This window comes from Peromyscus eremicus, chromosome 13, assembly GCF_949786415.1.
Source record: "Peromyscus eremicus chromosome 13, PerEre_H2_v1, whole genome shotgun sequence".
Taxonomy (NCBI): Eukaryota; Metazoa; Chordata; class Mammalia; order Rodentia; family Cricetidae; genus Peromyscus; species Peromyscus eremicus.
Window position 1 is genome coordinate 56,201,293 of NC_081429.1, and position 25,104 is coordinate 56,226,396.

General features: G+C 42.2%; 1 protein-coding gene across 1 annotated transcript in view; it reads left to right on the forward strand.

Moving 5' to 3' along the window:
* Positions 1 to 339: 339 nt before the first annotated feature.
* Dnah7 (dynein axonemal heavy chain 7) overlaps positions 340 to 25,104 on the forward strand; it is a 255,152-nt gene continuing 230,387 nt past the window's right edge. The window contains exons 1-5 of the mRNA XM_059278864.1: positions 340 to 486; positions 6,051 to 6,113; positions 15,386 to 15,448; positions 17,272 to 17,380; positions 18,699 to 18,846. Coding sequence (XP_059134847.1) covers positions 472 to 486; positions 6,051 to 6,113; positions 15,386 to 15,448; positions 17,272 to 17,380; positions 18,699 to 18,846 — 398 coding nt within the window. The 5' untranslated portion in view covers positions 340 to 471. The remainder of the gene's footprint in view (positions 487 to 6,050; positions 6,114 to 15,385; positions 15,449 to 17,271; positions 17,381 to 18,698; positions 18,847 to 25,104) is intronic.

Genomic DNA, 25,104 nt, shown 5'->3' on the forward strand with positions numbered 1-25,104 from the left:
GGCCAACCTGGTCTACAGAGCGAGATCCAGGAAAGGCGCAACGCTACACAGAAAAACTCTGTCTCGAAAAACAAAAACAAAAACAAATCTGCAGAAACTGATAAAGGAAGACATAAGGCAGAGGACCTCGCCCACCCAGATTCGTTGAAAGGTGCAGAAGTCTGAGGACCCACTTCGTCATCAGCGGGTCTTCGCTCCTCGCAGTGCCTGCCCACCACCCTCAGGTGGCCCCAGGAAGCCACTCTCCTGGACCGCCCAGAAAGTTCTGGGCCTGATCACAAAGCAGCTCCGGATGACCGGAAGTGGAACCCGCCAGCTTGTTGCCTTAGCAACAAGGGAGGCAAGGACGCTAGCGCTCCCCGCTCCGAGAGAGAGAGAGCTGTCCAGCGGTGCACACCTCTGTCCCTGGGTCCGGGGGTCCCGCAGCAGCGATCCAGGCCGGCCGTGCACGGCTCGCAAGTCCTCGCAGCCATGAGCAGCGAGCAGGTGAGAGCGGGGCGGCCAGCCAGGGTCGCGGGTCCCGGGGTGGGCCAGGCAGACTGTGGCGGCTCTCGGGGACCCAGCCTCGACCCCTGCGGCACCCCGGGTACTGAGCGTTTCCCTCCTGTTCCCTTCCCAACCGCTGCACCTCGCTGTCCCCTAACTACAGAACACACCTCCCTGGGACGCGCCCGCTGCGGGAGCGGCTCGACAGCGACCCCAGCTGCTCTGCCGGGTGTTTGGGTGGCAGGAAGTCGGGCCAGATGTCAATGTGGGCGTGGGCTTCTTAGACGTGTGACTTTACGCAAACTACTTAGTCTTTTTCTTTCTGAGGAGACAGAGACTCGCTATTGACCACACCCCTCCCACCCTAAACTGGCCTGGGGTTATTTAGGCCAGGCTGGCCTTGGACTTTGCAGCCACTGCTAGTCCCCAGCCTCTGCCAGCTGAGCGCTGAGATCACAGGCCACCCAGGGCTCTTGCTTAGTCCTGTGGTGTGCAATAAAAGATGCATGCCACAAGAGCTTGTAAAAAATAAGTAGTTGTGAAAACAGAAGTCTTTCTTAGTTGATCTTAAGAGTAACTGTAGCCCAGGACCATGGTCCATGGTTTTGATACCACAGGAAGGCTGTAGCGTGCACATTTTTTTCCTGGGAAGCTAGAGAAACATTCCAGATCTCTACACCGTGACGAATGAGAAAAGGACTCCGCAAGCAACCCAAATAAAAAGGAGTTGATTTTCCATCTGAAAATTTTAACTCAGCTTTTTTCTTCTTCTTCAGCACTTCATAGTGCTTTCTTTTGTAAGTTGTGTTTGTTGTGAAAGTGATATTAAAAGGTGACTTAGGCGTTGAGGAGACAGCTCAGTGCTTAAGAGCTTGATGGCAAGCCATGAAGACATAAACTCAAACGCCCAGCACCCACTTCAAGGCCCGGAGTGCTGGAGCTTGCTTGTGACCCCAGCACTGTGAGGCACAGAGACAAGAGGATGGCTGGGACTTCCCACCCATCAGCTTAGTTTCTGGTTCAGTGAGAAACCCGTCTCAAAGTAGTAAGTCAGCGAGCAACTGTGTGTAGGCAGGGGCACCCCCATACACACGTGGACATACTGAACACACACACACACACATACACATGAACATACCACACACACACATTCACACTCACACACACTCATACATACACACACACACACATATACACACATACACATGAACATACCACACACACACATTCACACTCACACACATACATACATATACACTTACACATGGACATACTACACATACATATTCACACTCACACACATACAAACACACACATGGGTATGCCCCACACACTCACACACAGGCCCATACTCATATACACACACTCATACACACATACACACAGACACAGACATACACGTACACACACATACACAAAGACACACTCATACACACAGACACACACTCACATACACAATCATACAGACACACACACAGACACAGACACACATGCACAGAACGAGTTTTAAACCCTTGTTGCGCTGATCAGGCTTTTTGCTGTGACAAAGCAGAGCAAGGCAGGTCACAGAGGAGACGATGTATTTTGGCTCAAGGTTGTAGGGGTCAGTCAGCTCTGGGTGCTTCTGGGTGCTGAACCAATGCACTACATCCAGGCAGGGAGGGCATGGGGGAGTAAAGCTGCTCACTTCGCAGCAGCCAGAAGGCAGAGAGCCCCAAGGAGGAGGCTGGAGAAAGATGAGCAGGCTGAAGGCAGACCCCCAACAGCCCATGTTCTTCAACCAGGTCCTACCTCTCCACAGCACATTCCGTCATATGCTTACATTAATGTATAGATGAAAATAGCATCCTCATGGCCCGATAGCTCCTCAAGAGCAGCACCAGCAGGTGCCACCCCTCAACTTGGTGAGCCTTTTGGAAAGACATGTCATATCTATATTATAACATCTATAGTTCTAGATTATATAGGTTATAGATTAACAGCAGACAACGTCAAGCCTCTAACTTATTAACCAAATCAGTAATAGCTACCTAAATGCTCAAGAAAATTTTATTTCAGAATTTTTGAAAAGTCATATAATAAACTGAGAAGGAAGAAACAGGTGCTATGATTCATATATCAAAGTATAATTAGCCATGAGTAGTACAATAACAAATGAGCAAAGATCCTCCCAAATTTCAGATACACGTGACAAAAAATAAACAAACAAACAAACAAAAAAAAAAACCACAACACACACCTGAGCAGCCACTAGACCTCACTGTGTGAGAGCATTGTGCTCCCACGTCTTAACAAAATTGCAAATCATTGCCATCCATAATTGAGTAGCTCCTTTGCTTAATGGGCAAATCAGTCTTTGGCCCAACCATGGAACCACAGTCTATACTGTCAAATCTAAAATACTTCTTTTATGCAATATACAGTGGTTTTTCTGGAAAGCTAGTTCCCATAGTTCCTCCCACCTATCCAGCTAGAGCTCAGAAGCAGCCGTTAAACAATCACTGGAAGCTGAGCATGCTTCCTCTTTCTAAAAGTGACATTGGGTACCAACGCTATTGTCTTGCCACAACCTCCAGAAGGGCCATGTTCCATTGGAGAAACCTCGGAACCCACGAGAACGGGCATTATTAACCAGCTGGGATTCTTACCACTGTCTTAAGCAGCAGAGGGCTCTCTCCTCCCGTTTTTGGTTGATTTTGTAATTTTAAAAGTCATCTCGATGCTTTCCTCTATGCTAATTTAGAGTACAGTTTTCCTCTTGAAAAGATGAAAGTTTTATACTTTAATCCAAAACAAATAGAATGGATTAAATTTTCAGAAATTCCATTTTAACGTGACATTTGCTTATGTATTCACTCCATTTGAAGAAGAGAGCAGGTGGCAGAATCGTATTTACCGAGGAGGTTTTAACATATTCATCTCATTAGTGGAAGGTTGAGAGGGACATGGCATTTTTCAGAGATAGCTGTCTGGGTTTTCCTCTTAAGTTAGGTATTTAAAGAGAAATATAAGTCTTTCGCGGTTGCTCATTTCATTTTTAAAACTAGTATTAAAAAAAAAAAAAACCCAAACTCCAGACACTTAGAGATTCTGTTGAAGAAGTTTCCAGAGTTTAAAAGTGTCACTATTCAAAGGAAAGTCCTCTCAAACTGACTGTTGCTTGCAGGCAGCGGGGCGGGAACTGCTGTAGCCTTGCCGTGCTCAGCACGTTTTAAAGTTACACACGCAAGTGGTTGTCAATCATCTGCCATGGTCATCCTGTTTGCCTTCTTCTTTTAAAGAACTATTTTTATTTTTTCATGTGCGTGAGAGTTTTGCCTCTGTGTACACTGTGTGTGCAGTGTCCTGAGAGGCTAGGAGAGGGCATCATAGGCCCTGGAATTAGAACTATAGACAGCTGTGCACTGCCATGTGGGTGCTGGGAACGGAGCCCAGCAAAAGCAGGCTCTCTGCAAAAGTAACAAGCTCTCTTAACCTCAAAGCCATCTCTCCAGCCCCTCATCATATCATCTTAATATCATCAAAAAGAAGCTGTGAAAAAGTTTTCTGTAAGACCAAAAGTGGCAGCTTTATCAACCATGGCTCTAACATGAGACACTCATGTTTTTAACTAGCCTGTTAAATTTTACTCTTGAAACAAAGTCTTACTATGTGGTTGAGATTGACTTTGAACTCATACAATCCTCCTGTCTCAGTTTCCCAAGTACTGGGATACAGGTACACAACATCATGTCTAACAACCCTATCACAGTTTGGGAAGTTATTGTCAACTTAGCAGAAAAAAATTATTGTCAATTTAACAGAAACCTTTGCTTGCCATGGCTAATGCTTGGGTTGTATAACAGATTTTATTTTACAATATTTCTTCTAAGAGGCCAGTAGATGAAAACCGACAGAAAATTCTGAATGCAAAGCTAGACTTGACCACTCAAGGAGGAACTAGACTGTTCAGAAATTTCATTGTGGAATATAAATGTATATTAAAAGTTCCTACAGAAAACGCGTGGAATATTTAGAAAGAGACCTTCTGCAGAGGTATGGGTGGGGTTCCGGGAGCACACATGAGATGAGGTAAGCTTACTTTAGAACAGCAGTTCTCAGCCTGTAAGCTGTGGCCCATTTGGGTGTCAAATGACCCATTCACAGGGTTCGCATAGCAGATATCCTGCATATCAAATATTCACACTACGATTCATAACAGTAGCAAAATTCAGTTAAGAAGTAGAAACAAAATAATTTTATGGTTGGGGGTCACCACAACATGAGGAATTGTATAAAGTGAGGACTGCTGTTTCAGCTCCACAGAACCACAGTACTTGGACATAAATATTCCAACTCCCCTTTCTCCTGGTGGTCAGTATGTTGGGATGCAACGAGAGCATTGATTATTCCTGTCTGGAAGTTAGAAGACTAAGCGCTCTGATGATGCCCTTATATATAATCTATCTTCTCCATCACAGATCAGGAAAAAGGCAGAAAGGCTCAGCCTGGGGCAAAGAATGTAACTATCACAAAAATTATCGAAAACAGATGAAGCCGTCATAGAAATTGTCATAAGCAGATGCGTTTTCCTGTTCACAAATCATTTGGGGGTCTGGGGATACAGCTCTCTGGTAGAGTGCTTGCCTAGCATGTGTGAGACCCCAGACTCAAATCTTCTTTAATGATACTTTACAGCTTAATTAAGACATCTTACATTTCATTTTTTTTCCAAATTAATTCCTGGGCACACCAAGGGAAGCCAAAGGACAACTGGAGAAGTCGATTCTTTCGTTCCATTGTGTGGGTCTAGGCGATTAAACTCAGGCTGTTGGCTTTGGTGGCAAGTGCCTTAACTGCAAGGCCATCTGTCCTGGTTAAGTGGTTTTAATTTTATTCAATTAATTAATTGTTTGATTAATTAATCAATTAATTAATTTTGTCAACATGACATAAGCTAGAGCCACCTGAAAAGAGGGAAACTTGGTTGAGAAAAGGCCCCTATTGTCCTGTAGGCAAGTCCATGGGGATGTTTTCTTGATTGACATGGAAGGGCCCAGCCCACTGTGTGTGGCGCCATACCTGGGCAGGTGGTCCTGGAGTATATAACAAGGCAGGCTGAGTAAGTTAAGAGGAACAAGCCAGTTAGTGGTGTTCCTCCATGGTCTCTGTTTTAGTTCCTGCCTTGGTTTCCCCTAAAGATGGAGTATAACTCGTAAGCCAAATAAGGTTTCCCTCCCCAGGTGGCTCTGGTCATGGTGTTTGTCACGGCAATAGAAACCATAACCGAGTCACCATCTTACCAGCCCTAAAACTGTTCCTTAATTTCAACTTTGGACTGTTTACTAGTAGTGTCTAAAGTGTGTGTGCATGAACTTTGTATCCTACAACCTTCTGAATGAACTAATTAGCTTTCATAGTTTCTTGGTATATTTATAAGATTTCTAGATATAAGATCATATCATCAGTAATTTGTATTTTAGGATATTTTGGATGATGTGTGCTTGACTTTATAGGAAATGTAAAATTTGGCTGGGTGAATTAAATTTAGCAACAATAAGTAAACTGTTTTTCCCCCCACATAGGATAAACTATCCGGCAAAGAAAAAGGCAAGGCACCAGTGAGATTCCTACCGCAGTTGTCTACGGTAATCTGTTAATATATCATTATGTTTATTCTGTTATCATAGTCTTGCTTACTACTGTCTGATTTCAAATTCTGTGTTCCAGCTGATTCTATCTTGGCAGAAAAATACAGTGTGATACATATCCTAGGAAAACCACTTTCCTAATAAAATCACTGCATTTGTAATTTCCAGCATGGATGGAGCTAAGAATTCCAAATGACCTCAAGGGGGCAGTGTGTGTGTGTGTGTGTGTGTGTGTGTGTGTGTGTGTGTGTGTGTGTGAGTGTTGGTGTCAATTAACAGCTTCATGTCTGGCTCTGTGACCTTCAGGAGTCACTTACTTTTCTGAACCTCCTTTGAAAGTTTAAAACTGAGAGGATTTGTTAATGTCTGAGGAGATGGCTCTCCCAGTGCTAAACGGCTGTACTACAAAAGATTTTTGTAGGTCTTGGCTTTTATTTTCATTATAAATTATCATTGTCTATGGAAAAGGCAGCTAATAGGCATTGTTAGTGGATCACATATTGGAAAAGCTAGATTCCACTGTAGTTAACGTACCATGTATTAATTATGTTGGATTTAATGACATTGAGTTACATTCTTATGACTCCTAGGAGTTGGGTTTAAGTAGAGTTTTAGAACAGATATTGTTTTGAAACATATTTTAAAGGGTCAGGATGAAATACATGATGGAATATTTGCATTGCTTCATACAGGGAAGATTCCTAACAATTTGAATTTTCTTCAGTTAAAAAAAATAAATGTAGCAAAACAAAAACTTAAATGAAACATCAAGGGAATAATCTCAAACATTTCAAAGCACTCATGTTTTAATTTTCAGTCTATTTGCATTGTTAACAGCAGATTTTTAGAAGCTTTATAAAGTAAAATCATAAGTTTCTTACATCTACGAATGCCTACTTTATGTTTTCTAGTTCACAAATCAAAGAACTGAAGTGAAATAGACAGTTTCTCTTTAAAATTTAACAAATTATAAAATCGAAAGTGTTGCTGTTAGGGTGCCTGGGTCTGTTAGACTCATGTTCACTCACTGAACAAATATTTGGAGCTCAGATGAATGATTCTTTCAAGCCAACAAACCATACAGTTATTTCAAATATGTTTTCTGGCTGACTTAAAATCTTACAATGTGCTCATATTTGAGAGTATCTTAGAGTTTTTCTTTTGTATTCTCAAGGCATTTATGCTTTATGAGAAATCATACTTTTGAGATACTTTAGAAATAATCTATTGCCTTGTTTGTATTTAAACATCAAGTTCACACTTGGGGTAAAGCACTACAGCAGTCCTAAGACTAGAGTGAAATCCTTCACAGGAGTTCAGGTCTCTGATCACTCCAGTCGAAATCAAGGTTGACCCAGCTTTGGTGGATACAGCCTCTGAGCCGGTGAACTAGTTCTCACCTTTCTTTGCACACTTCACCCTCACCACTTCTGTGAACTTTAAATCTCCTATGAAGAAAGATGAGAGTGGAGAAATGGAAGGGCAGAGGAAGGGTAGGAAGGTCTGCATTCTGTCAACTTGAGGCGTCATGACAGGAGTATCTGACAGGAAGGATTTGCATACAGCTAATTTATTTGGGACATGATCCCAAGAGCAAGAGAAGGGGGAGAATCAAACTACAAAGAGTTTGTGGTCTGAGCCTCAAGTTGGTTATACCAGTAGGAAATTGAGGCAGTCCTGTCATGATCGGAGATGACAGAATACATCCTGGAATTGTCCATCTTTAATCCCAGCACTTGGGAGGCAGAGGCAGGTGAATCTCTCTGAGTTCAAGGCCAGCCTGGTCTACAGAGCAGGTTCTAGAACAGCTAGAGTTACACAGAAAACCCTTGTCTTGGAAAGAAAGAAAAGAAGGAAGGAAGGAAGGAAGGAAGGAAGGAAGGAAGAAAGAAAGAAAGAAAGAAAGAAAGAAAGAAAGAAAGAAAGAAAGAAGCAAAGAAAGAGAGAAAGAAAGGCATTTATCTAACTCCCTTCATCTTGTATTGATAGAGAATTGCTCCTGGGGATACCAATTCTTACATTTTTGTGGTTGCTTGTGTGTGGGGACAGTGGACTTTTCCTAGAGCATATGCTATGGCATTAAAGTAGCGCCACCTCGCTCCCTCCCTGCAGAAAGACAAACACATTTTTTTTGGGGGGGAAATAGTGCCATAAATTGAGTGTAGAACAGAACTGTTTACTACAGCCATGCTTGTAGTTACTGGTGAGACCATGAAGACAGAAATGATTTGAAACACCAGTGCTATGTGATGCTCTGGCTTAGATGTGGCTACTATTTTTGGTTAGTCAGAGAACCATCCTGCATAAACATTCTGCAAGATACATATTCTACACTGAAGTATAATAAGGAAATATTAAAGTCCTCACTAACCTTTTCCACCTAGAAAGCTGATGAACCTGGGGAGAATAGCCTGGTGGTGTATAGTCTATAAGTCAGGTCTGTGAGGAAATTTATGTAGTAGACTGAGATTGATAGGTGTCTTCTGGATATTGCCTGTTCCCTGACATGAAAGTTCCAGAGCAGGTAAACCATAACATCTCATAGTGTTCTTCTCATTCTCCCCAAAAGGGGAGCCTTCCTCTCTGAGAATATCTATCCTATCATTTATCATGGAAATATGCTCATTCTCCCTCTGTCATCATGTGGTCAGTGAGGAATTGTAGCAGTGACATCTGGGATACAGTACTGGGAACATGACAATCTGGTATTTGTATTGTCTGGAGCTCATTGCCATTCTTTAATCCTCTATACCCCTTTTCTTACATTTAAAAAATGGCTGGCTAACAATTTTGTAATTTTCTAATGTAAATGTGAAGTCAGCATTATTTTAGCATCAGTTTATGGAGTTTACTCAGTAAACCTGGGTAGACTGAGGGTATGAGAGAGCAGGACTAGGGATGTGCACATATGATTCAGAAATAACTTAAATTGTAAAGAACAGTATGCACATCCAGAGGCGACTGCCTACAATTGGAATTAAAAAGAAAAATCAAACTTTTAAAATCCCTATCTTGAGCAAAGGTTCAGATTTTTAACATGGTGATACTATTAGAGTAATGTAGCTGAGTTTCTCTGGTCCCACCCCGCCCCGTGGTCCCATATTTTTCTGGTCCTGCCTGGTTCCACAGTCCCACAGCCACTTATAAAATAATCACTCAGAGGCTTAATATTAATTGCAAATTATATGGCCTGTGGATCAAGCTTCTTGCTAGCTAGCTCTTATAACTGAACTTAACTCATAACTATTAATCTATGTATCCTCATGTGTTCCATGGCTTTAACTGCGTCCCATTACATGTTGTTCCTTGGACAGCGGTTTAGCATCTCCCCTTATTACTCTCCTTTCTCCTCTCACTATCTCTCTTGGATTTTCTGGCCTGGCTCCATCCTGCCCTACCATAGGCCAATGCAGCTTTATTTATTAGCCAATGGGAGTAACACATATTCACAGCATACAGAAAGATATCCCACAGCAATTTCCTTTTTCTGTCTAATCAAAAAGGAAGGTTTTAACTTTAACATAGTAAAATGACATATAATAGAGCAGTTATCAAGCAAGAATTACAGTTACAATATCTAGTCTATTTGTATTTGGCAAATGTAAAGAAAATATTCTATCATCTATCCTATATTTGTGAGTCTAAAGTTTTATATCTAATTTATCTTTTATCATAACTAAAGAAAATTGTATCTAGTCCTCAACTCCATCAAATACCCCAGAAGGATATGATATTACTTAAGTAAACAGGAAATGCATTGTAATCAACTTCTAAAATTCTGGAAATGACAGAGACAGCTGGCTACTTGGATAGTCACCTAAAATTCCTCTGCAATGTTGGGTCATCCATCTTCAGCCTATAGGTCTAGAGTCTCTCAGTCACTTTTCCTTGTGTCCTGTAGAATGTCTGGCAGTTTCCTCTCTGAAGCAGGAAACTGAAGGACCATGTCACCTCGTTTTGGTAAAATTTAGTGGTCATTTTCCTATGAGTTCTGTATGTCCAGTTTATACAACATATTATCAAGCAATCCAGGCTAGAGCAGCTTCTTGCACAAATGGCTATTTATGCCATAAAGAACGCAAACTCCATATGAAGTTTCTTCAATGCCCATCATCCTCTCTGAAGTAATTGGTGCTGCCAGGAGCAGACAAGCCTCATTGTCCAGAAAAGTCTAAGTTCTTAAAATATTTTAAATATGATATTCTGTAGGTCTTTAAAGTGTGTGAAGATTACCTCCCTAATTGAATTATATTTTTGTATATTTAAAAAACTTAATTTATAGGACTATAAGTTTGATTATCATAAAATGACTAATTATTTTATATTTTAATTACATATTACAATTTTAAATGAGTTGCATAAACATAATACCTTAAACAAGAATAAATATATATATAGTATAACAAAATTAACTTTAAATTTGTATCAATAAAATAAAATATATAGCAATGTAAAACATTACAAACAAGTTGTTGCTCTTTAAAAGTAGATTCAATAACCTACCCTTTCATCCTGTCATATCTATATCTCCTTTTCTTTTTTAAAAAGAGATTGCATTTATAATAAATCTCCTTTAAATAAAAATAAACATTTATAAACAATATTTTGGGAATTTGGGCGTAGCTTTTCATACTACTTCCTGTTGGTTGGGGGTGTTGACAATCTTAAGGAGAGCCTGAGAAAATTCAGGATAATGGTCAAGTCCTGACTAGAGTAGTCTGTGAGGCTGTATTGTCTGAGCCAGGTGCTTTGAAGCTGTTTTGGATGTTGGATCATCTGGAGACCTCTGGGGGGGGGGGGTTTCCTTGATGGGACCATATTAATTTGGAAGGAATCCACAGGTTCTATGGAAACAAAAGCAGAACCTCTTTTCCAAAGCAACATATCCTTAGACATAAATTTTGAAGTCAAGATAACTTTAAAATATACATGTTGGTTTAACTTAGTTGCTTTTACAATCAAATGTCTCTCTCCAGCTAAAAATCTCAAAGACAATATAATAATCTGCAGTATCCAGATTCTTTGTGTAATTTTCATCTTTACATGGCTTAACTTCTATATTATTCTTATTGTCTCTTTAAAGACTTTATTTTTTTAAACTATTGATTTCTTTATATTACTGTCTATATTCCTTTTTTTTCTCTTTCAAGCCTATGTACATTTTCATATGTATTGTAAATCGTTTAGAGTTTTATGTCATCTGAATCTGTCTTATTGTGAATCTGTAATCATTTTTTGACCATTGATTTAAACTGTAGTGTGGCTAGAACCAAAGTGGCAGCCTTGGCTACTGACTGCCTACCTCAGCTTCCCAACATGGTGGAGGTTGCCTACCACCAGCAGTGGGTCTATGCCTCTAACAAGCAGCATGTAGCCCAGAAACTTTTTTTTTGTCTGTACTAGCAAAAGCTAAATTCATCATGCAGTGTGCTGCATGGCGGGACTCTGCCATGCTGTTGGTCAAGCCCACACACCGAGGCATCTCAGTATCATGGCTTGCCTGAGAGACATGACTAGGAAGCTTTTTAAAGCTTTTTAAAGCTTTTTCGGTTTTGGGGTAGAAATTTCTGCCCCACATTGGGTGCCAAATGTAGCTGAAAGTTTCTCTGGTCCCACCCAGCCCTGCGGTCACATGTTTCTCTGGTCCTGCCTGGTTCCACAGTCCCACAGCCACTTATAAAATAATCACTCAGAGGCTTAATTTTAATTGCAAATTATATGGCCTGTGGGTCAGGCTTATTGCTAGTTAGCTCTTATAACTGAACTTAACTCTTAACTATTAATCTATGTATTGTCATGTGTTCTGGGCTTTACCTGCATCCCATTACATGTTGCTCCTTGGACATCATTTTGGCATCTCTCCTTACTCTCCTTTCATCATCTCTCTTGAATTTTCCCACCTGGCTCCATCCTGCCCTGCTGTAGGCCAATGCAGCTTTATTTAATAGCCAATGGGAGTAACACATATTCATAACATACAGAAAGACATCCCAGAACATAGTAATTAACTTCAGCTGCTATAACACACTTTCAAATTTTGGAAGTTTGACCAGACACAATTGTTCCTTGCCATTATGAAATGTGACAGACATCAAGCAGCCCTTCTCCATCTTATAGTTATGCTTCTGGGGCACATGGCCTTCATGCTTGTGGGTGCAAGGGTGAGTGATGGAGGACACATTCCCAGCTCTTGACCATCTGCTATGTCTATACAGTACAGGTTATATTGACCATCTTTGTGTCTGTGCAGTGCAGGCTATATTGACCATCTGGTATGTCAATGCAGTACAAGTCATACTGACCATCTGCTATGTCTATACAGTGCAGGTCACATGGCAACAAAGAGGATAACTGGAAGTCAGATAATTTTGAGAATGTGAATGAGTGCTTTGAAGACCAAGCTGAAATTTTGTTTCTCCTTTACTGGGAATTTGTTAATATTTCTGAACAGTGCTCTCAGGAAGGCTAGGGTGGCCTTCTGATACAGCACTACCTTTAAATCAAGACTCATATCTTCTACTGCCTGCCTTATTTAAAAACGTCAGCCTAGCCCCACTGCTGACCCTAGTCTCTTTGTACGTGTGTGTTTACTGTTTCTAGAAACATGTATGGAATAGAATTTTGTGTGTCCTTGTATGGTCATAGGGTAACAGAATCATTTGTCCTTAAACTGACATACCATTGAAAGAGAAAGTGCTACTACTTACGCATAGGCAAGAGGTGTAAACTGGGGCTGTGTCCCACAAATTGTTATTAAGGTCACCGTAAGAGGAACTACAGTAACTTAATGTTGCTAGCCAGAGCCCAAAGTCCATGTCCTCTAACATAATAGCACCCATAATAGCAGCCCTGCCTCCCCTACCCCATCTCACTCTTTTTTTCAGGGTCCCACTCAAACATAACTTTTCGGTGTCTTCCTCTCATTCCTAGATGGAAATCTAGCATATCCCTATCTCTTCACTCTGATTTTCTCCATTGTGTCATTACTTCTTGACATTATTCGATAGAACCATTCTGAAATCGCTGCCTACAGGTCCACTAGAATGCAGGCATCATGAGGGGAGGACCAGACTGTCCATCAATGTAGACCCACTGCTTGAGTAGAGCCTAGCATACAGTAGGGACTCAGTAGTTCCTTATTTAAAAGAAATGGCTTGCCTTTGGATTGAGTTAACCCAAGTGCCCTGTCACCCACCCCAACATCCTCTCTCAAGCTTGCTCTTCTTCTTTGACCTCTAATTCCTGATGCTCTCCCTGTCCTTAGTAAGAGCATTGTTATCCTTTTCTGGGAAGTCCAATTGTGTTTCAAGGCTGACTTCCATCAGTTTTTCTTTTGAAACTCTCCTTGACTACTTTCCTCTATATTCTGTCCTGGATAAAAGACATCATATTTTATATGTGAGACAGGAAACATGTCATTTCTTATCTGTATAAAAGGCATGAAAGTGGTAAAACAGTACTTATCTCAAAAACTTTAAGACTATTAAATGTGCTACTTTATATAACTTATGGAGTATGCCAAATAGAATGTAATCAACATAAAATATGATCTTATGAATTTGAGGAATTATAGTGAGATAATTTACATTCTCTGTTTTGAATTTTCTTCAAAATCCAGCATATGTTTTATTTGTAGATACATTTCAGTTCCATGCAGCCACATTTCAAGTGTTTAGTAGCCACAAATGACTAATGATGCTACTTGGGCAGTACCAATGTAAAGAACGAGGTAGAAAATGGAACAACCACCCTTCATAGGTTCTAAAGGAGAGTGCTCAAGAAACATGCTTGCAAGATCCATTACTTCCACAAAGCTCAGACTCAGACCTCACTGGAGATGATGTGGCTGTGGCTCACCAGATGTGGAGGCATTTGCTAGGTGGTACAGGCCTGCAGGAGGGTAGATGGTACCTGCTGGTATAGGCAGATTTTTCTGTCCCACCAATCATCTGCCAAACCATGACACAGAGATTTATTATGAATGATGAAAGCTTGGCTGTTAGCTTAGGCTTGTTTCTGACTAACTCTTATAACTTAAATTAACCCATATCTTTTAATCTACATTCTACCACATGTTTTACACCTCTAGCCCATTTTATGGGTCTGACTCATTCCATGTCTAGCTGGCTTCTCGTAGCATCTCCGCCTTTCTTCTTCCCAGTATTCTCTCTGCCCTAAAAACTTTGCCTAGCAATTGGCCCTTTAGCTTTTTATCAAACCAATCACAGTGACATATATTCATACAATGTAAATGAATAGTCCACAACATGCTGGAATGCTGAAATCTTAAATGGTATTCCCTCTCTCTAGCACTTATCAAAACCTGTGGAGAGCCACCATGAAATGCCAGTGAAATGTGCTGGAGGATGTCTGCACTAGGTCAGCCACATGCAAGTGGAGAGGGCGCCCGCCGACCAGGGTGCTGATTGCTGGCAGTCACACTAACAGAGTATGAGAAAAAACACAGGGACCAGGAAGAAAGACCCTGTCTTACAGGTCTCCTTAGCATCTTCTGATAGTGTACTGGCGGCAATGGAGAAACAGTGAGGGTATTGTTGAGTATCCAAGGGGAGCAAAAAGGGTCAGTTTGCAGCTGAGGGCCATAGCATTGGCAGCTGGCCTGACACACAACTAGTGTCCGCTTTAGACACCCAAACATTCTGTCCCTAACCCCAGCAGTGCGTCCCCCTGGCTGGGACATTCATGCTCTGGTGTCATGGCTGAAGGAAATTTAGGAAATTGCAGAAAAGCACAACTGTTACTCACGGCCATTGGACGCATTAACCCAACATGCCATAGCTGCAGGAAGGGCTGGTTCTGGTATGTCAGTGAGGAAACTGTGGTGTTTTAGTGAGAGGAGAGGTGTAAAGCTGAGTAAGCCATGCACACTAAGGTTAGATTGAATTCTCAGCAGTTGTGGTGTGTGAAAGATTTTACCTGATTTGTAAGGCTTTTGATGAGTCTTGCTGCTGCACATGATTTCTGTTTACTTTGTTTCCCTGCACTACAGAGAGAGCAATGTTAAGACAAACAAGGGTCTCTCTACATATTGGTGGCTGGTCTGAACTTGTTGTGTAGACCAGGCTGGTCTTGAATTCCCCTCTGGAGTGCTGGAATTAAAAGCACCACCATGCCTGGCCCAAACAGTGAAGACTCTGAGTACTTGAGTTTACCTTTGAACATTTTGGCTAAAATGTACTTTACTTTATGTTGGACAATATAAAATTTGTGTTAATGTTTTTCTTTTTTTTCTCACGTATTTTGTGCAGGATAAACCGCCCGGCAAAGAAAAGACCAAACTGCCTACAAGAGTTTTACCCCAGTTAGCTTTGGTAATTTATCTATATAATTTCTAAAACGTTGCCATTTTCAAAGGTTTATAGGATCCAAACTTAAAACGAAATACCAAATTTTGATTTTGTGCTCTGATTTACTTCTTCTTCGATAGAGAAATTCCCTTAGCTATATCTATTAACAAATACAAAAGTCTAGTAAGGTCACGGTGCCAATAATTTCTTAGTGTGTACAGAATATTTAAAGGTAAATAAAAGCATTACCAAGCTGGATTAGCAGAGGAATGTCACTGCCAGGAAGCAGGGGCTCTGAGCAAAACTCTGGGACCTCTGGGGAGTCATTTTCCTCTCTGGTCCTCAGTTTCTAGACCGAAAAGGGGAGCATTTGGTTATCTCTGTGTAGATGGACCTTCCAGTGGCGAAAGGCCTTCTACCAATGAGCTCATGGACCATGGCTTCCTTTGGCATTATTTTGATTTTGAATGATCATTGTCCTATGGGAAAGACAGTGGGCATTTTAGTTAATAAAGCCCTGACCTACTTACTTAATGTTTATTCTTTCATAGCTATCTTGAATTCAATACCATTGAATTATCTTCTTGTAGCTCCTGGGATTTAAGTTTAAATAGAGTCTCAGTAAAAAAACAAACAAACAAACAAAAAAAACAGTTTTGTTTTTTAGATGAAATCATACAGAATATTTGTTTTCTAGCCATAGTGCAAAAAAACTGAAAAATCGTAAGAAAATCTTGGCAAATGACACAAACCCTGGGAACTGACCAAGCTGCTTTCAGACAGCAAATGAAAGAAGGGAAACTCAAGAAGGAAATGTAAAAATTAAACGAATCTGGAAAGCTAATATTCCAAATGTGTGGAATACAGCACTCGGAAGTCTACACAGAAGTCAATGTCCACAACAGCCACGGCTGTTAAACCCAGCTCTGCGTCTCCGCAGCAGAACCCCGAGAACAAACCGAACCCCACGGAGCTTAGGGAAGAACAGGGCATAACTAAATGAGATGGATACCGAAAAATCAACGCCAAAAGATCTAGGAAACAAACCTTTGGTTCTTCGAAAAGATAAGAAAACCTTTAAAAAAAAAGCCTTAGCCAAGCTAGGAAAGAAGATTCAAAATGAAAAGGGAGCTACCACAACTTAACCACACAGAAATACAAAAGACAAAAATATTTATTACATTAATTGAGATCATTATGAATAACTGTGTGATGACGGACTTGACAACTTAGAAGGAACAAATGAATTCCTAGACACCTATACCCCTTACTCAGGAGGCGGGGATGGGGCACTAAGTTACAGCCAGACAGGCTGAGGAGTCCCGGCCTGCCAGTGTACAGTAGGGCCACTATAAATAACTAGAATGCAATGTGCATCTCAGAAAGCTGACAGACGGACTTGGGAAGCTTTCACCATCAATGATAATTTTTCACGGGATTCGTTGAACCTCCCTTAGATACTACACAGTGTATACAAGTACTAAACACTGCATGGTGCCCCGTTGGTATGTTTTGATATGAAGACTTCCATGCCATTATTCATCAGTCAAAAACATGTTGAAGGAAATTTTATAGACAGTGGCAGACACGGGCAATGAGCAGACTGTGTGGAACGGACACTCCAGGTTTGGGTAATGGACACTCATAACCACGTAGCGGCGGTGGGGCTATCCTTAATTTTCCTGGTAATGCCCAGGCAAAGGAAGGCCCGTCGCTGATGGCCATGCATCTTCCCAGAGGTCCTGATGTGCTCAAGACAATGCTAGAGCCGCTCACAGAAATGGTCATGGGTTAAGTGGAACATCTTCTACACTACTTCCTGACACTATTTCAATGTTCTGTTTTAGACAGGAGTCAAGCCCCAGTGGCAGCAGGCTGCTCCGTCATTCCATCTAAATATCAAACAGGACATCCCGGCTCCAGAACCCTATACTGTTAAAAATGAACAGTCATATGGTAAGAACTTTGGTTTTTGAGTAAAAAATATGTATAGTTAATAAGGCCATAAAATTATGAAGTATAATTGTTATATGTCATATAGAAAGTTTCCTTCTATACATTTTTCCATCATAAAACAATTGTTTCCAGTTCCTAGTTATTTAAAAACCATTGTAAATGCTTTTCATGAAATAATTACATTTATTTTAATTTATTCTCTCACCATTTCATTTTATATATATAAAACCTCATTATATACATGTAAAATCTTTATATATATATGTGTGTGTGTGTGTGTGTGTGTGTGTGTGTGTAATCTTTCTTCCATCCTATTCTCCTCCACTATCTTTTCATTTCCCTTTCTCTCTCACAGGAACCTCAAAGCCTTCCTCCCAGCAAGTCCCTTCTGCATTCATTTAGGGCTGTTTGCATGAGCATGGGAAAAGCAGCTTCCTGGTAGCACACCACCCCTTCCCTACCTAAGCGCCCTAAGGCATGCCACCCCTTCCCTACCTAAGCAACCCTCGATTACTGAAGGCTTCTTAGGGCAGCCTTAGGAGAGCTCCCAACTCCACAATGTTGATGGGCCTTTTGTGTCAAAGGCTGAGAACTTTTTTCTAAGAACGTCCTAAATTTGTAAATAACATTTCCAAATTAGTCATTTAAAAATAGCTTTCCTCCAGGGTCTGAAGAGATAGCTCAGCCGGTTAAACACAGGACCTGAGGACCCGAGTTTACTCCCCATGTCCACATAAGAAGCCAGGTGTAGTAGCTTGTCCTTACAATCTCACTGGCTGGGATGAGATTCAAGGATCCCTGAGGCTGGCTGGCTAATCATCCAGGCCCAACTCACGAGCTCCAGGCCACAAAGATCCAGCCTCTGCACACATGTGCATACACAGCTGCACACACACATTTTGTTTCACTCGAATGTATAGAATGTATAGCACTATCAGATTGATTACATTTAACATTGAAATGTTTTTGAAATTACGGTGCTTTTAAATTTTTCTTGAACAGTGTGACTTTGTTTTTATCATGTTTAAATCTTAATCCTTTAAAGAGACTCATACAAATACAATTGAAAATATTTATTATATCAATCAAAGCACCACACAATTCAACAATATTCTTACAGTAAACAGAAGCTCCTATTATGATGATTTAAAATAGGTGTTTAATAACTTTTGATAATAAAACAATATTCATTAGGATTCTTTGAGATGAGAACATAAAGTATGTAATGTTTTTCTTGATGGTGCTGCAGTGCCTTATTCTAAGGACTTACGAATTTTAGCTTACCTTTCACACGAGCAACTTGTCTTTAAAATTTAAGCTGAATACATGGAGCACTTTGGAAGAAAAGGCAAATTACTGGATCAAATTGATGATAGCCGAGCTGGACCATCGACTTCCAGATCAAAGGTCAAATCTCCACATAAGGAGCGAGAGAATTTCAGAAGCACTCTCGTCAACGTCATTATGTGAGTTCCACAAGCTGACCAGCTTGTTACCCTAGCAAAGTCCTGGGAAGTAAGAGCTGAAAATATAAGCACTCTCCCAATCTGTAGAGGGTGCCTCAAAGTCTTGTTACAGTGGGGTTAGTGTAAAAACAGAAACTGGGAGAGTTTGAGATTACCCCTGTTGAGCATGTCACACTTCTACATACCCTCACTTGTAACTGTGCCTGTACTAATAGTTGATGCCAGCTGAGTGTGAGCAGAGACTGTCCGGGAGTTCTGGCTGCCATCATGGTGGCTGGGAGAGGATGTGGATGCGGCTGCCCCTCACCTACCAGAAGCTGTCTGTTCAGGGGATAGGGTGACTTCTGTGATGTTGAGGGTCTCTTCATGTGGAGCAGGAATTTGGGTGGAATGGTGAGCAGTATGAGCATGGCTGGCCTCCCCTAGCCTGAATTTGGGAGCTTTCCGTGGAAAGCCATGCCGGCTCAGGTGACTCTCTCTTTGCCGTTTCCACACGGCTTGTGCAAGGTGTCTAGCACCCTCTCTTGCTTCACTCTGACTCTCAGGGTGCTAATGACTATTTGTGAAACACATGGATTTCATGAACCACTGTGGTGAATGACTCACCCACAGGAGACTGCTTGCTGACTCCATGGGTCGCTTCACTATCCGGACCTCTTGAGGGGAACAGTGGATGCTGAGTGCTTATATCTTACAGCAAGTAACACATATATGTTCCCACAGGTGGATTGAGAACGTGGTTTCAAAATGTGTACATTGCAAGAAATCTACAGATTTCTGGGAAGAAAACACATTCACTAAGGGATGAAATGGAGATCACGCACTTAACTTATATAACATGAAGCAATGCTGTTGCCTCTCCGTCTCCCAGGGAAAGATGGGGAAAGCTCCAGACCAGGTCACCAGGAAGCCTTCCACATTCAAGGGAGCTCAAGACCTCCTCCCTCTTCCCTTTTAAGAGGTCACATAGGCAGGCAAGAAGCACCTCCTCTATAGGGCTAGCCAGCCCAAGGTCATGGGCAAAGTGAATATCCACTACATACCTATTTAATTCTTCACTGTCAGCCAGGATCTTACTATACAGACTCGGATGGAGACAAATTCACAGTCCTGCCTCTGCCCGCCAAGTGCTGGGGGAGACTCGGCATTTGCCTTTGCATCTAGCTGCACAGAGGTTTTGAGTTTGCTTTTGACAGATGCCATGGGAATATTACCAGCTCATCCCATGCATGTTGCCTTTGTTGTTGTTGTGGTTTTTTTTTGCTGTTGTTGTTGTTTTTTGTTTTTCGAGACAGGGTTTCTCTGTGTAGCTTTACGCCTTTCCTGGGACTCACTCTGTAGACCAGGCTGGCCTCGAACTCACAGAGATCCGCCTGGCTCTTCCTCCCGAGTGCTGGGATTAAAGGCGTGCGCCACCACCGCCCGGCCTCTTTGTTGTTTTTTTGCATGAGCACATTCAGTGTAAAATCAACACCAAATCAATGGGAGAAAGAACCTGTAGTTATAACTCTTAGAGGAAATGCTCTTCTCCCTCTACGTCCAGTATTGAGAACCCCCAACACTAGAACCCAAGGCATCACACATGCTTAAGCAAGCCCTGAATTGCTGAGCTATAAACCCAGTCCTCTTTTAATTTTTATTTTGAGATAGTGTCTTGTTTTATAGCCTAGACCTTGGGATCATTTTTTCCTCAGCCTCAGGAACAGCTCAGGCTGTTGCCATGTGCCATCACACCTGGCAAGGAGTATGAGCTTACTTTTCTCCTTCCCATCGTTTATGCCTTCCTCGTTCCTTCCTTCTTCCTCCCCTCCATTACCTGGATGGATCCTTACGGCAGCGTGCTGACTGGTCCGTCACAAGGTCCCAAGTCAAATCCCACAGGTATCAGAGCATGGAGCAGCTGAGATGCACTCTCTGGATGCAACTTCGTGTCGTTTCCAGGCCCCATTTCATTGAAAGAAGAATGCATCTTGGGTTTCAGTTTGATGCAAGGTCTCACTCTGAGTCCCCCATTTCACTTAGGCTTGTAGTATTAGCTTCTTCCTCACTGGAGTGTGAAGACCCAAGGCCCCAGCCGGACAGGCACAGCTACTACCTCAGTATTTTTGCTAGCTCTGCCTTGTCATTTTCTTTTTAATTTAACAAACTTTGTATCTTTTCCCCTCTCCTCCCTCTAATCTCTCCCATGTTTCTTACCCTCAACTCTTTCATGACTCCCCTGATTCCTCTCAAATTCATGACCTTTTTTTTATTATTGTTATACACACACACACACACACACACACACACACACACACACACACACAAGCGCGTGCATGATGAGCACATAAATAAAGACAATCTGTTGAGTCTGTTCACTGTTGTCTGCATGTATATGATTCCAGGGCTGACCCACTGGTATTGGACAACCACCTGGGGGCTCACCCCCATGGAAGACAAATTCTCCCATCTCAGCAATTGTTGGATGTCTAAGGTGGGGCCCCACGAGATTTTCCCTTCCGTGTTAGCACATCTGTTGGTGTGGGCCTTGTTCAAGTCTAGTTTATGCAGCCATATTATTGAGGTATTGTGGGTGTAGCTTCCTGTCATTTCCGGGAGACACAATCTCATAGCAGACCTCCTGGTCTTTTTGGCTCTTACAATCTCTCTGCTCTCATTTCCTCAATGGTCCCTGAGTCTTAGGTGCAGAAGTTGTCTTATAGATATATTTATTATATATATGACTGTGTATCCCATGATAAGTTGTTCTCTGCATATTGACCAGTTGTGGTTTTCTGCGATGGTCTCCACCTGCTGCCAAGAGAAGTTGTAGCAGGCTTTCTTTTGGGCCACCAACCAGCTCCCAAATAAAGACACAGAGACTTATTATCAGTTACGAATACTCAGCCTTATCTTATGCTTGTCCCACTAGCTCTTATAACTTAATTTAACCTGTTTCTCTTCATCTATGTTTTGCCTCAGGGCTTTTTACCTGTCTTTCATTCTGTATGTCCTGTTCTGTATCTGGCTGGCTGACAGTTGCCTGGCCCTGGGTGTCTCCTCTCTTTCTCCCTCATCCTCTCTCCCCTTGAGCTTAGATTCCTCCTCCTTATTCTCTCTGCCTGCCAGCCTCGCCTATCCCTCTACTGCCTATCTATTGGCTGTTCAGCTTTTTATTAGACCAATCAGGTGCCTTTGGCTGGCAAAACAACACATCTTTACATCGTTAAACAAATGCAACATAAACAAATGTAACACATCTTTACACCATTAAGCAAATGCAGCATAAACCAATGTAACACATCTTTACATCATTAAACAAATGCAGCATAAACAAATGTAACACATCTTTGCCTAGTTAAAGTAATATTCCACAGTAAGAGGCTACTTTGACGAGGGATGAGCACTGCACTTACCTGTGGCTGTAAGGCTAAGTATTTAGAATGTAGTTAAGAACTATTCTGTTCTAGTGAAGTGGCAGTAGTAGGTTCTCCTCTAAGATCCATGACCTCACTAGTGCTGGGTAGTTGAGTAGGTTTCCAGTGCCAGACGTGATCTCCCTACTGTTGAGATACCTTTAAAATCCACTTAGGCATCTGTTGGTTACCACCAACATGCGAGTCCCACTATGTCACCTGTTGTGACAAGCTGGTTATTGTTGCGGTTCACAGGCCTCACAGCTGGGTGGTTGCATAACTGATTGCATTTTTCCCTTGGCAGCTTCTGATACTATGAAGGCCAGTCCTCAGGGAGGAGGGTTTCAGGTTAGGTCCAGCTGAACCTTCCGCGTCCTGGGTCTGAAGTATGTGGTGTTCCAGCAATAGGGACCTCCCTTTGCTGTCTGAGAGGCAGCTGAGGACAGCAGCAGCAGTAGTCTACACTGCTTGGGTAGTCTTTTGGACTCCCATGACCAACAACTTCGAAGAAGGTTTCTCGTGCCTGGTGCTGGATTTTTTTTGTTAAATACTCCATGGCTCTTGAGGGGAGCATTGTTAGCCCAAGGGGGCATTGCTTCATTTAAGACAAAGATGTAATTTTAGGTAAATAAAAAATAATATGGTTCCTTAAGGCTTTTTCAAATATCCTTGGTGTTATTCATCCCTCTTCCCTTCCTGTCCTTTATTATTGACCGTTTTTTTTTCTCCTTCCCAATTAACATTTCCCCAATTCCCCATTTCCGCCTTTATGAGACTTGTATTCTGCTCCTCCCCTCTCTGGGGCTTCCTCTCCCTGTGGCCCTGTTTTGCTTACCTGGTGTCTGCAGCTACTCCAGGTTAAGTACTTGCAGCTGAAGATGAGAGAGGACAGGTGGCATGTGTCTTTCCAGGTCTGGGTTGCCTCACTCAGTACAGTGGAGGTTATCGCCGCCTGGAGGGAGTTTGGGCAGGTGTGAGATCACGGAAGGGCACAAAGCATCACTCACGCAGGAGGAACAGGAGGCATGTTTCTCGGAGAATCTTGGCAGAACAAGGGAAAATGTAGCAAGTAACAGTCGTATAGCTAAAGATCACGGAGGGGAGTAGATTTCAAAAGTTTTATTCTGAAAAAAAGAGTATTTGAGGCAATTTATGTTATTAGATTTAGTTGACCATTGTATTAATAAATCATACTATCACCTTTTGCTTAATAAATATCATCGTAAGTTTTCCACTTATAATGATAAAACATACCTAAATTAAAAATGAAAACTTGAAATTGTAACTTCTGAACTGAATATGTAAATGAAAATGGAAGGTGACCTTTATGGGTTGAGGACATCTCCTTCCTTGCCTACTTTGTGAGAGGCTTTATTATGAACAGGTGCTACATTTTTGCCAAATGCTTTTTCCATGTCTGCTGAGATGACCTCTTGGCCTTTCTTCTTTATTCTATCAATCTATGATACATTTCACTAATGGATTTCCTAGGCTTCACTCAGTCACTGTACACCATCTCTATAATAAATATTACTGGGTTTTATTTGCTTCATTTTTGAAGGACAATTTAAAAATTACATTTATGTCCAGAAAACTCAGCAGTGTGCCTCTAACTCAGTGCGGTGGCAAGTCCCTTGCCCTTTCCCGCTTGGCAGTGAGGTCGCACATTTGGGACATTGCCTCCCACCGTTTCTGTTGTGATTGGTTCTGGTAGCTTCCACCAGCTTATCCAGTTAACATGACAAAGCTTCAGTGTTTCGGGTGTTCCCGTGCACCAGCTGCCCAGCCTGGCCTGCCCCTCGATGGTGCAGTAGGTGCCCCCAGGACAGGCCGGAAGAACAACAGCTGGAGAGGGCTACATCAGGTGCGACCAATGCCCCCGCTGAGCCCCTTGACCTCTACCAAGGTCGTAGAAGTATTGACTCCTGCTTGAAGGGCTGCTCTCTTCATCAGGATGGCCTCTGTTTCTCTCGCTTTTCTCTGGTGTAAGTAGCAGGACACTGTTTGACAGTCCAAGGCCCAGGGAGGAGAGACTTTTGCTGTGGCAGCTGATGCAGCTCGGCTGCCGGACAAGGCGCTGGGGACCCCTTTCCCCCTGGATGTCCTGGCCAGTACCCTCGTTCCTAGGCCTTTGCTCACACAGAGGACTTGCTACTCTTTGGGCATCACAGGAGCAGGTATCAGCCACTGTCTTCCTCTCGGCCTCCTTTCCTCCCAGCATCTTAAAGTTTTTTTTTTTTTTTTTTTTTTTTTGAGACAGGGTTTCTCTGTGTAGCTTTGCGCCTCTCCTGGAACTCACTTGGTAGCCCAGGCTGGCCTCGAACTCACAGAGATCTGCCTGGCTCTGCCTCCCGAGTGCTGGGATTAAAGGCGTGCGCCACCACCGCCCGGCCTCCTCCCAGCATCTTGCTCGGCTGGAGGAGAGAGATTTGCTATTTCGCGATGGGTTTTTAAACAAGGTGATCAATTTGGGCCTGCCACGTCATGGCCTGTCACGTCATGTCTCCAGCTCTGCTTTAAATCTCTCCTATCCTCATAAAATGAATTGTGACCGTGAGTTTTTTCCCTTCTCTATTTTCTGAAGGAGTTTCTGTACAACTGGTTGGATTTCTTCCCTAACAAAATTCATTAGTGAGGCCACCTGGACCCGAAATGTCCTTTCTGGGAAGTTATTAATTACTAATTCAATTAATTTGCTTGATATTGATCTAGTCATGTTTTCTATTCTGGAGCTGTGTTTGGAACGTTTTTGCCTTTGGGGTATGTGTTGCTCCCATTTAGCTGCCTAATTTTCTGTATAATTAGCTATCAAGATAGCCTCAGTTTCCACTGCCTGTGGTGCCTGCTGACTCCAGCGTGAGGG